This window comes from Macrotis lagotis, chromosome 7, assembly GCF_037893015.1.
Source record: "Macrotis lagotis isolate mMagLag1 chromosome 7, bilby.v1.9.chrom.fasta, whole genome shotgun sequence".
Taxonomy (NCBI): Eukaryota; Metazoa; Chordata; class Mammalia; order Peramelemorphia; family Peramelidae; genus Macrotis; species Macrotis lagotis.
The window spans coordinates 23,776,583-23,790,875 of NC_133664.1; the positions used below are offsets into that span (position 1 = coordinate 23,776,583).

The window sequence follows — 14,293 nt, forward strand, 5'->3', positions numbered from 1 at the left end:
AAAGAGTCTAGAAAACTAAGCCATATGTTGCAACTGTCTCCTCCACAAAGTTCATTTCTACGTAGCAATTTTAGAGTATGTAAATGTGTATCACAAATTTAAGCATTTTATAACCATTTCTATAAAGCATACTACCCTAATAAATAAGCACCCAGTCTCATTAACTAACCCTGGATCTGAGTCTTAGTTGAGTAAGATTTAAGAGAATCAGCTTATCTGCTACAAAACTAAACTTCTGGAAATTAAGAAAGGACCCATCATCTGGGGGAGTAACTGAAAGAATCCTGATATAATAATAATATATACTATTGGGCCATGAGAGAAGATGAAAGGGGTGGCTTCAGAGAAATCAGGAAAGATATGTCTGAATCAGTGCTAAACAAAGAAACAAATCAATCAATCAATCAATCAATCAGTGATAACGTGAGCAGAACAAGGAAGACAATATTTTAATGCCAAACAACTTTGAAGGACATAATGATCAATTTACTGATCAGTTAGTATTCCAAAGGACAGATAATGAACTGGGATCTTCACTCTCATCCCAACAAGAGGTAGTGGGCTCAAGAATGACATACATTTCTGGACATTGTCATTGTGGGGGATTTATTTAACTCGACTATACATAACTGTTGCAAAGGTTTTGCTTTTCTTTGAATCTGTATGATGGGAAGGAGAGAAAATAAATGCTTTCTAATTGAAATAGAATGACAAATAAAAAGGTGGTGGAAGAGGGGCTTCTCAGTATACTAATATGCATTTGTCTCCATGGGGAACAGGATAAAGGGACTTCCTCTCTGATGGAGATCTGCAAGTAGATGTTGGGGGGTCACTTATTTGGAATGATGAAGGAGACAGTCTTATTCCAAGGTGTTAAACTATTCTGAAATTTTGAAATGATGTACTTAATTTGCCGTATAAAATCAGAGAAAGAAGAATAGACAGTCACAGATTTCTTGAGTATGCATATTAAGTAGTGATTGTAGGAGATGAAGTTAGTAAGAACTTTGAGGTTACATTTTCTACTGTCCTCATTTCAAAGAGGAGGCAAAATGAGGTCTGCAGAGGGTCAAAGAACCATTCTTGTTTTGAAGGTGAAGTTAAATGGAATCATATAAGTAAAGGTTAAGTAACTTGTCCTAAATCACATATGTGGCAGAATGTGGTAGAGGTAGGCTATAAACCCAGGTCCTCTGATGACCAAACCCGATCTCTTTCCTTAGCACTAGATGACTTATTTAGGATTTCCTCAGCCCAATTTTTGTGAGTCTAGTCTTTTGTCTTCTGACCAAAAGTCAACTAGATGGTGCAGTGGGCAATGGATTACGTTTAGAATTGGGAAGATCTGAGAGAAATCCAGCCTCAGATAATTCCTAGCTGTGTGACCCTGAGCAAGTTTACCCTTTTTCCTCAATTCCAAAATTGGGATAATAGTAATACTACTTATAAAACTTTGGTTTTAGCTCAGTGACTGACACAAAGTCAGCTCTATAGAAATAGCATCATTATTATTCTAAAATCATTCTAATGTGTATTGAATGAAGGGTTGGATCTCAATAGCCTACAGACCCCTTTTCAGCTCTAGATAAAAGATTAAATGATCCTCTGGTCTCTGAAATGTCTACACCATATCTCCACTCAACTATTTCTCATTAGTTTGATATTGTCCTTTGTGCTTAATATCCGTATGTCCTGAAGAGCTAAAATCCAATGTCCCTGTCATTGTTTCCTCAAAAATCGGATCTCTCTCTCTCTCTCTCTCTCATATACACACACCTACACACACACACACACACACACACACACACACAGACACACATGTTCCTGAAGATGCAATAGAATAAAAGATATAAAAGGTAATGTGATGATAAAATGTCCATAAAATGTTCACTATTTGGGGTACAACTGAGAAAGTGAACAAATGATCTCAAAATTCTTTAGAGAGTTATTTTTCTTATTTATTGCGATAAGCCTTCTTAGAGTATGTAGTCCATGAAGCAACTAAAAAATGCACCAGAAAGTATGGATAAATTTTTCAACTATATACTTTAGGTGAAAAGACTTCATGAGGATCAAATGGTAATACCAAATCAATATTTTTCCATGGTTTCTTATCATGTCCCACAGCACAGAATAATTTTGATTTTATATGATAATCCTTAAAGTTTGAAACAAGGGAAGTTCTCCAAAATTTATCCATTTGAAACTGTTACTGCTATGTACTGTATTTAATAAGATTATGTCATTCTTTCTTCCACATCCACTATACATATATATGTATATTATATATGTAATTATAAGTGTATTTTTTCCTTATCCATGTTTTTTTAATTACCTTGATGGAAAAATCACAGAATGTTTTTGATTGTGAACAAAAAGATGAAAAACTAAGATGGGCATTGTTACCAATGGTTTTTTAGAAATACATGTTTTTTTTTCCTGATGAAATAATCAAAGATTCTTCTCTTGGCTCCCTTCCAGTTTTCTGCCATATCTTTAATCTAAGCTGATGAATACCCCCTCCTGCAAGTCACTTTTCATGGTTAGCTAACATAGGCATTTACCTGGTACTCCTGGTGGTGTTTTCAGGTATTTTCCATTAAAATGTTGAATTACCACTTCACATTTTTCAGTCGATTCCATCCTAGGAAGGAAAGGAAAAGAAGAGATTTGGAAAACGACCTTTCTCCAAGGTTGTTTGGTGCTATAATGTAAAATATGAGTAGAAGGCACCATTTATCAACACACCAAATGACTAGTCTAGACAAAAAGAACAAACTGAGATTATAGACTTGGACTTGAAGGAAATATCAAGTCTGATTCATTCATTTTATGGATTAGGGACTAAAGCTGACTGAAGTTTAATTTACTTGCTCACAGCCACACATGTACTGAGGGGTACAGTTTGGAATTTGAACTCAGCCCCTTTAGGTCCTCAGAAGAAGGTGATCACTGAGAGCTGTGGCAGCTTGGGAAAGATTTTAGGAAAGATACAGTAACTTCAAAATTGATTAAATAAAATTTACTGGAGCTAGGATATCCTCATTAAAAAAAAAACCCATTAAAATTATTCAGACAAAACTTGGCCCACACAAAAGGAAAAAGAAACAAAAAACCAAACAAAATAAATTTCAAAATTTCAAAATTTTTACATGGGGGGAGGAAGGAACAAGTGTTTATATTGCACTGAATATGTACCTGTAAAGCTAAGTGGTTTACAAACATCATATTTGATCCTCAAAACAACCCTGCAAGGTAGTTGCTTTGAGTATGTCCATTTTTACAGTGGAGAAAAATGAGGCATACAAAGAAAGGTTAGGTGACTTGTTCAGAGTCACACAGAAAGTGTTGAGGTAGAATTTGAAATTATGTGGGTGTATAAAGATAAACTTTAAACCAACGTCTCCCTGACTTTGAATCCAGGATGCTAGACTATGAAACATTGTCTTGTTTTAGCTGTTGTATTCCTTGTGCCTTATGGTATCTATAGCACAGGTGTAGGTGATTGATACAAAGAGATGATTTTGTTGAAACTGAGGAAATTCTATAGAGGAGGAAGGGTGTAAACAAGGGTGTGTCGAAACCATTAAATTTTAAGTATTAATGTTTGCAACTTAGAAATGGGCAAATTATTCAAATCAGGGCTTGAGCTAATTTTTTTAAATTTCTAGACTTAAACAGAATAATTAATAATTTAAACTTAAAGGTATGTGATTTATAATTTTTTCTTAGAGTTAACAGTACAGAACACCAATGGGTATAAACTAAATCTAGATGCAGGAACTGATGTGTAGATGAGTAATATAATTTGGCCAGAACAGAGGTCAAATTTTCAAGATATGAAGACAAAGAGAGGCAGATAGGGATCAGTCTGTAAAAGACTTTGAATATCATCCTAAGAAATTTGGATTTAATCCTATAGTAGGAATTTATTAGCTTTGTTCCTTTAGAAATAATGAATCACTGAAGATTCAATTAGGAATGTGTTTATCTGAGGAATTGAAGCTATTTTCTCATTCTGTATTGAGTAATTTAATCTATTTGATAAGATTCATGTCAGGATAGACTATGTAAGAATATATTTTTGCATCAATGCACATTTCAAATCATCACTTCTAAAACAAAATCTGTCAGTAATTGGTACATAATCATTCTTTTGACTTGGGCACTATCCCTGGGCAGGTCTTACTATAATGACCTTATGAGTAAATGCATTTCATTTTGTTCATAGGGATTTATTTACTTATTTTCCCAATACATGCAAGGATAGTTTCCAGTGTTCATTTATTTGAAAACTTTTGAAATCTACATTTTTCTCCCTCCCTCCCTCACTCTTTTCCCTCCCCACTCCCCTTGATAGCAAGTCATAGGATAGAAGTTATTCATGTAGAACTATGTAAAAGTTTTCATTTCCTTTCCAAAAGAAAAAATCTTTAAAATGTATTAAAAATAACCAATTAACATTGGGAATTTTTTTGAAGAATCAGTTTTATGTTCTCATTTCTAATTCTAAAATCTTACAAAGCAGGGAAGTGAGGAAATGCCTATGTGTAATGCAGCAAGATAACTACTATATAAAACAGTTACAATGGGTAGAATGAGATTAGCAAAAATCAGAACTAGAAATTTGTTAGAGATGAAATTCAAGCAGGGAACCAGAAATAAAAAACTATGGTCATACATGTCTGCAAAACAAGATTCCAAGTATTCTACTTTTGGAGGCTTCTCAATGATCATAGTCATCGACTAATGCTATCATTTATCCTTCCTGTGAGAATATATGAATTTGCCTTGTCTTTAATTTTTTCTGTGTCATTTTTTCTATATGATTTTTCTATATGATCTATATGATCCCTTGAAAGCACTAAGAGGATGTGAATAAAGTATAAGTTTCTTCTACACAACAAAGAATACAGATTAATCTCATAACCTAACCCCCAGACAATTAAGAAAATAAATTCCTTCCTGTGAACCCCAGTTCCTTCTAAGGATTTATACTGACACCATACCTTACATTACCATCGGGCTACACCAAAAATTTCTCCTCCCCTGACCTATAAAAAATGTAAATTGCTAGATATTCTAATAATCTATTATTTTCATGGATCTTTGCTTCCCAGGAACCTCTACTGTTCTCCCCAACTTGGGATTCCATAGGAAAATCTCCCTAGATGAGTAAATAACTTATGAGTCACTGCTGGAGAGGTGGCCCCTCTTGCTCAAATGTGCACAGTCAACATGACTCACAATAACTGTGAAGGGTAAGGTCTAATTTTGGTCATCAATAACACTGATCTGTGCTCCTCAACTCTGGCTCCCATAAACAACCACCATTGAACATGATCAAAGATCTCTGCTGCCAGGGCTTCCATCACTCTACTGTTTCTCTAGATATTCCTTCAACTCTGAATTTGAAAGCGGATTTCCTTTCCTAGTTCCAAGCACTGCTCTGATAATCTTCTGAAGATCTGTATGAATTCTCTTTTTCTAGTCTACACCCAGGTTGGCCCTCACTAAATAGTTTCTTACTTGATTAAAGGGGAATCACTCTATTGTCCTCTCACCACTCCTCAAAAAAGTGTTCTTCATACAATAGTCACAGTAAGAAACATGTCTTTGGGGGAATTAATGATTTTCCAACTTTCTCATTAGTTTGGTCCACAGCTCTACCCTGCCTTCGGAGGATTTCCAAAAGGGACTGTGTAGATTTTTGATGCCTCAACCAAAAAAACATCATCCTCAGAAATAGCTGAATGAAGAAAGATGCATTTAATTTATCTCTTCTGTCCTCTAACTTCTGAGTTCCTGATCAGAATCTCCATTTGAGAAATTGCTTATACTTGCAGTACCTTTTTTTCTAACCTGCTTCATGGCTGACTTTCTAGACTTGGCCTCTCTCTGAACTACCTCTTCACATTGAAGATTTCACTAATCCTATGGAAGGTAACTATTCCCATCAATTCTGTCCCAAGAATAAAGGCTAATATCCTCATGACATACATATAAAAGAGAAAGGTGATAAGCAAGGTCAACAAGAAATATTAATGCAATAGGAAGGCAAATTTGACCTTATAAGCATTTCAGATTGGTGGGAAAGAATAGGATGGATGAAAAGAATATGGCTTTGGAGAAGTATACTTTTCAAAAGAAATCAGCTTAGTAGAATGAAAAGATCATTGTATATTAACAAAATATATTCATTTCTGTTGATTTTTTTGTCTTTTTTTCTTTTTAATAGGATAGATATTCTGGGAGAGAGGTTATGGGGAAATTTCAGTGATGTAAAAACAAAACAGAAATTTATTCTTGAAAAGATATAGTTTTTGTGGACATTCATGAACAAGAGGGGAGAAACAGGGTAAGATCAGTGGAAACAGAGAGAAAAGTAACATTGTTGATCAAGCAAGAAAAAAAGCATTAATTAATTCTATTATGTGTGCCAGACATTGAGCTAGGTGTTAAGGATTCAAAAATAAAAATAGACATATACATACATGTATGTGTATATACATGTGTTGTGTGTCTTATCTTTATGGAAATATATACAAGGTGATGGGAATGTATGTGTTTCAGAGATCAAGAAAGGTTAAACATAGAAATCAGTGTTTGACCCAAGTCTTCTAAGAGACATAGGTGGAATGGGAGGCATTCCAGACATGGGAGTTTGATGGCTAATACAAGACCATGGAGATGGAAAATGGAATTTCATGGATATAAAATGACAAGGCCATATAGAATGGGCCATAAAATGGGTGAAACATATGAAAGTTTAATAAATCAAAAAAGTAGACTTTTCATAGATGTGTATTATGGATCACCTGAATAGAAACAAGGGTAGATGAGGAATTTAAGAGGAAAGATCATAAGCCTAATATGGAAGCATGAGATAGGAGTGATGAGTGATATCAATTATAGGCATATAGGCTCATGCAATCTCTCTCTCTCTCTCTCTCTCTCTCTCTCTCTCTCTCTCTCTCTCTCTCTCTCTCCCTCCCTCCCTCTTTCTTTCTCTCCCCCTTCCCCAACTACCATGAGTGTGTACATATGTCAAGCGTAAAATGATTAGTAATTTCTTGGCTTGCCTAAATGATAATTCCATCCTTCAAAAGGTTAATGGAATTTTCTACCCTGGGTATTATTTTCACCAACTAGGAGGAAGTAAATGTCGGTAATATAAATCATAGGGATTTTGAGATGGGGGGCAGTGTAAAATATTCTAACAAAATATGTGATAAAGGAGGAGGAAAAAAGCCATTCATTCTTACACAGACTAATTTTTAGAATGAACCATTCATGAACTAGAATTCTATAGAGGAAGTTAGCTTAGGGGGCATAAGAAGCATTCAAAATTGAAATGCCGGAACACCAAAGGGAAAAAAAAATCCATGAAAAGAAAAAGGGAGGGAGACATGACCAAAGAGAGCATGTGATTCACTGACCAAATTGGATTTGGAAAAAAATATATATAGAAGCAATGTACAGTTGATGGTTTTTGATGCCCAAAGGTTGCCATGGTCCTGTCAACATAATGTTAGGAATGCTAGAACTGAGAATGAGTTAAAGCTGGCAAGGAAAGTGAAGATCAACAATAAAAAAGAGGTTTTATCATTGTCTTTCTTTTTTGTGCTACTTTGGGGAAAGAGTAAGATATGATAGAGGACAACCTCTCAAGGTGGAAGGGAGTGTGATAATAAATGAGAAATAGAAGAGATACTCAATCTTACTTTGGAAAGGACAGAATAAAATAATTAAAACTCATCTACAACCTAATATCAGTAGTGTGATAGTAGAAGAATGCTTAGATGTTCTTGATTTATCTAAATCAACATGGGATGTTGGAATTGTTGATTCAGTGGCAGTGGTTTTAGAAGATCACTGAGAATGGAAAAGTTGTGATATCATGGGAGAAAGTTAGTTTCCTAAAGGAGTCTGTTAAGCATAGCCCAGTGAACTTAATTTTAATTCCTAAAAACATTCTGGAATTTGTTTTTATAGAGATGATCAGTGATTATCTTATAAAAGGAAAAAATGATCATAAAAGACTGGCATTGTTCCGTTTATAGTAGGTCATAGTTAAAAATCTTTGGTACTGGTTAAAGAACTATAAATGGGACCAATGGAAGACACTAAGAATTTGGAAGCGAGAGAAAATCATGAAAACAGCTTATTGGGGTATGTATGAACTATATTTAATCAAACCTATTGGGAAAACTGAAAAACATTTAGGAAGAAATTAAATTTAGACTAGCAGCATACACTATATATCACATTAAGTTTCAGAACTGGTTTGAGGCTTTAAATGTAATTGAATGTATTAAAAATAACTGAGAAGAATGAAAAGTTTTATCTCATATAACTATCACTAAAGGGAGAATTCCTAAGCATGGAGAGGGGAGACGTTGCCATTTATAGGCTGGTCATTATAACTGGACTTTAGAATGTGTTAACTAAAGGAAAAATGAAAAATGCTGTAAGGGCAAGAACAGGTCAGGTTATAAAAGGACTTTTATGCCAAATAAAGACAGACTTCTCCCCTAAACTACCCCAAATATCTTTAAATAATGATTCTAATCAAACTCTAGAGTAGCAGAACTCACAAAAACAAAAACTGAGCGAAACAAATTGTCCAGCCCAAGACAATTGGGAAGATCCATGAGAAGGGTTTGTTACACCAAGGTTAGAAAGGGTATACAGTGAAACCCAGGTTTTACTGGAACAAACCTGCCCCAGCCATGCAGGGACAGATTGAGGGACCCCTGGATTCATGGCAGCAGTGTAGAACAGGGATTGCCAAAGACAACTTGGAAGGTCAGCAGGAAAATCCTGCCACACCAAGGTGAGAGCAGAGCAAAGCCCATTACAAGTCTAAGCATAGACCCAGCCCCAGGGGACCAGGAGCAGGCTATGGAGCCATGTGGTAGCTGCTTTCAGATGCTACTACCACCGATGGTAAGAGGTTGGGAGAATGCAGGGTCTGTTTGCTTTGTTGCTTTTACCATATGCAGATCTGGGTCAGTGACTGGGGCCCCACTTCCAGGAAGAGAAGCAGAAACACAACAGAGCTTACTGCCATAGTGGAGCAAGGACCCTCCTCACAGCTCCAGGGCAGAGGGGAGTGCTTGTGGTCCCCCTCAGATCAGAGCACAGGCCAGGAGAGCAGTTATAGCCTTTCATAAGACCTTGGAAGAATTGAGAACTTGCTACCCTGGAGGTAGCTCTGAAAACAGCTGCAAAAAACCTTCAAAAGTTTGGTACAGTGTATCTTCTATCCTGGAAGCAGAGACCCACCTTAACAAAGAGTTAAAACCAAAGTCATAGTCTGGGAAAATGCTTAAAAACAGAAGGAGAAAAAAATCTGATCATAGACAATTACTTTGGTCATATGGAGGATGAAAACACACACTCAGATGAAGATAAAAAAGTCAAGTGTCTACATGCAAAGCCTCCAAGAACAATATGAAGTGGTCTCAGGTCATGGAAGAGCTCAAAAAAAAGTAGAATAAAAGTTGAGATGAACAATGAGAAATGCTGAAAATCATGAAAACCAAATCAGCAGCTTGGTGAACGAAACACAAAAACTGCTGAAGAAAATAAATCTAAAAAACCAGTTTAGGTCAAACAGAAAAAGCAATTCAAAAGACCAATGAGAATGCCTTAAAGAAATACAATTGGCCAAATCGAAAAAGTGATACAAAACCTCTCTGAAGAAAATAATTCCTTAAAATATAGAATGGAGCTAAGGGAAGCAGATGACTTTGTGAGACAACAAAACACAAAACAAAAAAGTCAAAAGAATGAAAAACTAGAAGAAAGTGTGAAATATCTCATAGGAAAAACAACTGACCATAAAACAGATCCAGGAGAAATAATTTGAAAATTATTGGACTACCTGAAAGCCATGATCAAAAAAAGAAACTAGATATCATTTTTCAAGATATCATCTAGGAAAACTTCCCTGATATCCTAGAAACAGAAGGAAAGATAGAAATTGAAATTGAATAGATAGAAATAGAAATTGAAAGAATACACTAGTCACCTCCAAAATGAAAACTGCCAGGAATATTATAGCCAAATTTCAGAACTCCCAAGTGAAGGAGAAAATATTACAAGTCAGAGAGAAACAATTCAGATATCATGGAGTGACAGTCAGACTAACACAAGATTCAGCAGCTTCTATATTAAAGGTTCATAGGGCCTAGAATGTTCATAGGGCCTAGAATAAGATATTCCAGAAGACAAATGAGCTTGAATTAAAACTAAGAATCAACTGTCCAGCAAAACTGAACATATTCTTTCAGGGGAAAAGATGGATATTCAATGAAGTAGGGGGCTTTCAAACTCCTTTAGATCTTCAAATAGAAGACAAGGAAAACATAAAAAAAGATAAATGGAAACACAAACCATAAGCAATTTAATGATGCTGAATTAAATATATTCGTTCAAGTTTAAGATGATACTGACACCTCATATGAACTTTCTCATTTATTAGGGAAATTAGAGGAGCATATATAGACATAGCACAGGCAGGAGTTGAATTTGAAGGTATAATATATTAAAAAGATGTAGTTAATGGGTGAGAAAGGAATGTACTAGGAGAAAGGGAATGGAGATGTAAAATGGGATGTTACTTTATATAAATGGGATGTTATTTCACATAAAATATCAAGAAAAATCTTTTACAGTGGAGTGGAAGAGGGGGAGAGTGAACCTTATTTTTATCATAATTGGCTCAGAGAAAATAACATACACACTCAATTGGGTATAGTAATCTATCTTACACTAGAGGAAAGGGATCAGAGAAATAGTACTGGGTGGGGCGATAGAAGGGAGGGGGTTAGAAGCAAAGCAATTTTGAAAAGGGACTGGGTAAAAGGAGAGAGAGAGAGAGAGAGAGAGAGAGAGAGAGAGAGAGAGAGAGAGAGAGAGAGAGAGAGAGAGAATAGAATAAAGCAGGGTTAGGGGAATAGGATGGAGGGAAATACAGTTAGCAATAGGAATTGTGGGAAAAAATATTGAAGTGAGTTTCTCTGATAAAAACCTCATTTCTCAAACTTGGCAAACTGAGTCAGATTTATAAAAATAAGAGCCATTCCTCATTTCATAAATGATCAAGAGATATAATGTTTTCAGATGAAGTTATCAATTCAATGTGTTGAAATAATTTTTAAAATAAACTAACTCACTATTAATAGGAGAAATGCAGTTTGGAACAATTCTCAGATGCTACCTTTATCTATTGGGTTGGCTAAAGGACAGAAGGAGAAAATGACCATTATTAGAAGGTATTTTGGGAAGCTAAGACATTGATGCATTGTTGGAGGAGTTGTGGGATGGATTCGACAATTCTGGAAAACAATTTGGAAGTATTTCAAAAGGAATATAAAACCATGCCTACCTTTGGCCTAGCAATACCACTGCAACATCTATATTGCAGAAAAGATGAAATATGGGAGGAAAAGACTCTGTTTGTGTAGAGATATTTATGGTAGCTCTTTTCTGGTGAAGGGGTGCTAAGATTGAGAGGATGTCCATCAGTTGGGGAATGGATGAACAAACTGTCATACGTGATAGAGACAAAATGCTATTCTGTTATGGGAAATTATGAAAAGGATGCTCTCAATAAAAAAAAAATTACAAAAGCAGATACAGATGGGAAATGTACTTTATACAAAGTAAGTATTTCAGGATGATCAGCTGTGAATGACTTACCTTTTCTAGCAATGCTGTGACCCAAGAGAACTCTGAAGGACTTATAATAAAGAATACTATCCATCCCCAAAACAGAGTCTATGGTGTCTGAATGCAGACTGAAGCAGACTCCCCCCCCCACCCCATTTATTTTTCTTGAGCTGTTTCTTTTTTTGGGGGGGAGTGTTATATTTACTTTTACAACCTGACTACTGTAGTGATATTTTCCAAGTCTACACATTTTTAACCTAAATCAAGTAACTTGCTTTCTTAGTGTGGGGGAATGAGGTGGGAGGAAGGGAGAAAATTTGGAACTCAAGGTTTTGGATGTGAATGTTGAAACTTGTTTTTGCATGTAAACAGGAAAAAATTAAATTAAATTAATTTTTTTTAAAAAGGGTCTATGACTCCAGGAAATGTATGGAAAAAAACTGGGATTCATTTTGCTGGAGTTAGAATCTTATGAAGCCTCCTTTCCAGGGCTGTCTCACATCACTAGAGAGCCATCCTACATTTTTCACAGCAAGAGTCCTAATCATTCCTAGAAACAATGCAAATCTGTTCTTGTTCCCTCTGTTCCCACAAGAAGCCATATCTGCCATCACTTAGGGAAAATAATCTTCTTTGCTAGCAGAGCTATGAATTGGTGCAGGAATGTATGCATTTAATTACTACAGATGTCGCTTTATGGAATTTTTATTCCAGGAGAGACACAGTTTGATAAGACTATGCCCTAGTGTTCTCTCCTCTGTTTCATTCCTCTCTGGGTGCTCATTGAGATAAGAGGCAGTTAAGAATCTAAAGCCTGCTAGAGTCCCACAAATCAAATTCCTTGGATTTGTTTTAAATTGACATAAAAATACTTTTTTGGGGGAGACTGGTAAACTATCTGAATAGTAGGTGTGTCTGTCTACATGTATGTCCTAAATGAGGAATGCAATGAATCAAGAGAGAAAGGAGATTGGTCAACTGATCCAATTCTCATTGCCTGCCATATTTCTTCGTTTAGTGAACAGCTCTGGTCATTCCTATTGGGTCCTTTAGTATCATTGTTGAAGTGCAGAATCAAGTGCGATGGGGTTGTTTGAGGGCACATAAAGGCAGCCTCTCCAGATTTAAGCAAATATCTACAATGAGCCTTTGAAGATGTTTTGCTCTGGGAGAATAAATGGAATAAAAACCTTTCTTGTAGCTACTGGCTCTGATGTCAAACCCTGTTTCATAGCATCGCACCATGGTGACAATTCCATTTTTATACCTAGGGAACATTTAACGAGAAGGAACTGTCCTGGCAATAGCTCCCCCATTGGAGCTGCTAGGCGCGAGAAGCTTGGTCCTGGCTCATCAGTGCCATTTTCTACGGGGAGAGGAGAGAAGTAGAACTCCCAGAGGTCCCCGGAGAAAGGGTTCATGCTTTGAATCACCGGGTTGGAAAGAATGTGCCCATTTTCTTCTCAAGTTCCACAATTAACAGCTCTCCAATGCCAGTGCCAGCTATCTGTAATCTGGCACACGCCTCACTTGAAATCCACACCAGCCTTGTTGACTGGGTCTGAAAAGGCAGCTGAACAAAGGCCCCTTTACATGGCCCTTTCAGATGGGCTGTTGAATAACTACAACCAGAGCCATTCTTCTGTGGTGGTACCTGAATCCCCTTGCGGCCCCTGCAACAGCTTGACGTGACAGACAGATAGGGCTTCCCAACAATCCATTAATTAGGCTGCTATATTTCAATGCCTTCTGCAAGCTCTGCTATTTATACACAAATATAAACTTTACATTGTCTCCTGCCTCAGTGTTTGGGAAGCCTTCCTTTTCCGTGCCAAGCAATGCCATAGAAGAAAGGAATTATTTTGACTTTTATAATCTGGGCTAGGAGAAAGGGAGGGGGGAGAAGAAGGCAACAGGTTCCCAGTCAATGATGTCAGAGGAGAGCCTGGCCCAACAATGTCCTAATGCTGAGTCTAATTGACTACACAGATGGGGAGAAGGTGTTTAGTCCTGAGTGTCATTGACAAGCCAGTCTGACAGCACCTTCCCTGTCAGTGACCTCTGTGTTTATAGTCATGTGGTAAAAGACTCCATAAAATATATATATTAAAAATAAATCCATCTTATTCACTTATTGCAGCAAATTACAGTCCAGTGGCATTGGGAAATCATTCAATTTTATATATTTAGGCACCATATATAAGTTTTAGCCATTTGGAGCTTCTGTCATGAACAAGCATCTTTGTTTCTGGTAAGAACAACTTTAATAAGGTCAATAGGGATTTAAAATAACTTTTTTTTAAGTTACTAATAAAATGTGCTTTTTGTCATAATCAAAAAAACAAATGACATCAATTACTTCTTCATACAATTGAGGAAATTATAGTGTATTTGAAAAACAAGGAAAAGAAGCAAATAAGCCAAATTCCTTTATTTTATGCTTTTTTTTTACAACCCCTCCCTTTTGTTGACAAGTGATTTCAACATTCATTATAATCCAGTCAATATAAGCCAGAGGCAGCATGGCAGAGTACATTAGTAACTAGACTTGCGGGAAAATAGATTGGGGTCTTATCTCTCCTATTTGCCTTCTCTGTGACCACCAATAATTTAC

The 14,293-nt window shown here is 36.2% G+C and overlaps 1 protein-coding gene across 1 annotated transcript in view; it reads right to left on the reverse strand.

Moving 5' to 3' along the window:
- Positions 1-14,293, reverse strand: part of RBMS3 (RNA binding motif single stranded interacting protein 3) — a 759,514-nt gene that overhangs the window by 247,274 nt on the left and 497,947 nt on the right. Inside the window, exon 6 of the mRNA XM_074195636.1 lies at positions 2,565-2,644. Coding sequence (XP_074051737.1) covers positions 2,565-2,644 — 80 coding nt within the window. The remainder of the gene's footprint in view (positions 1-2,564; positions 2,645-14,293) is intronic.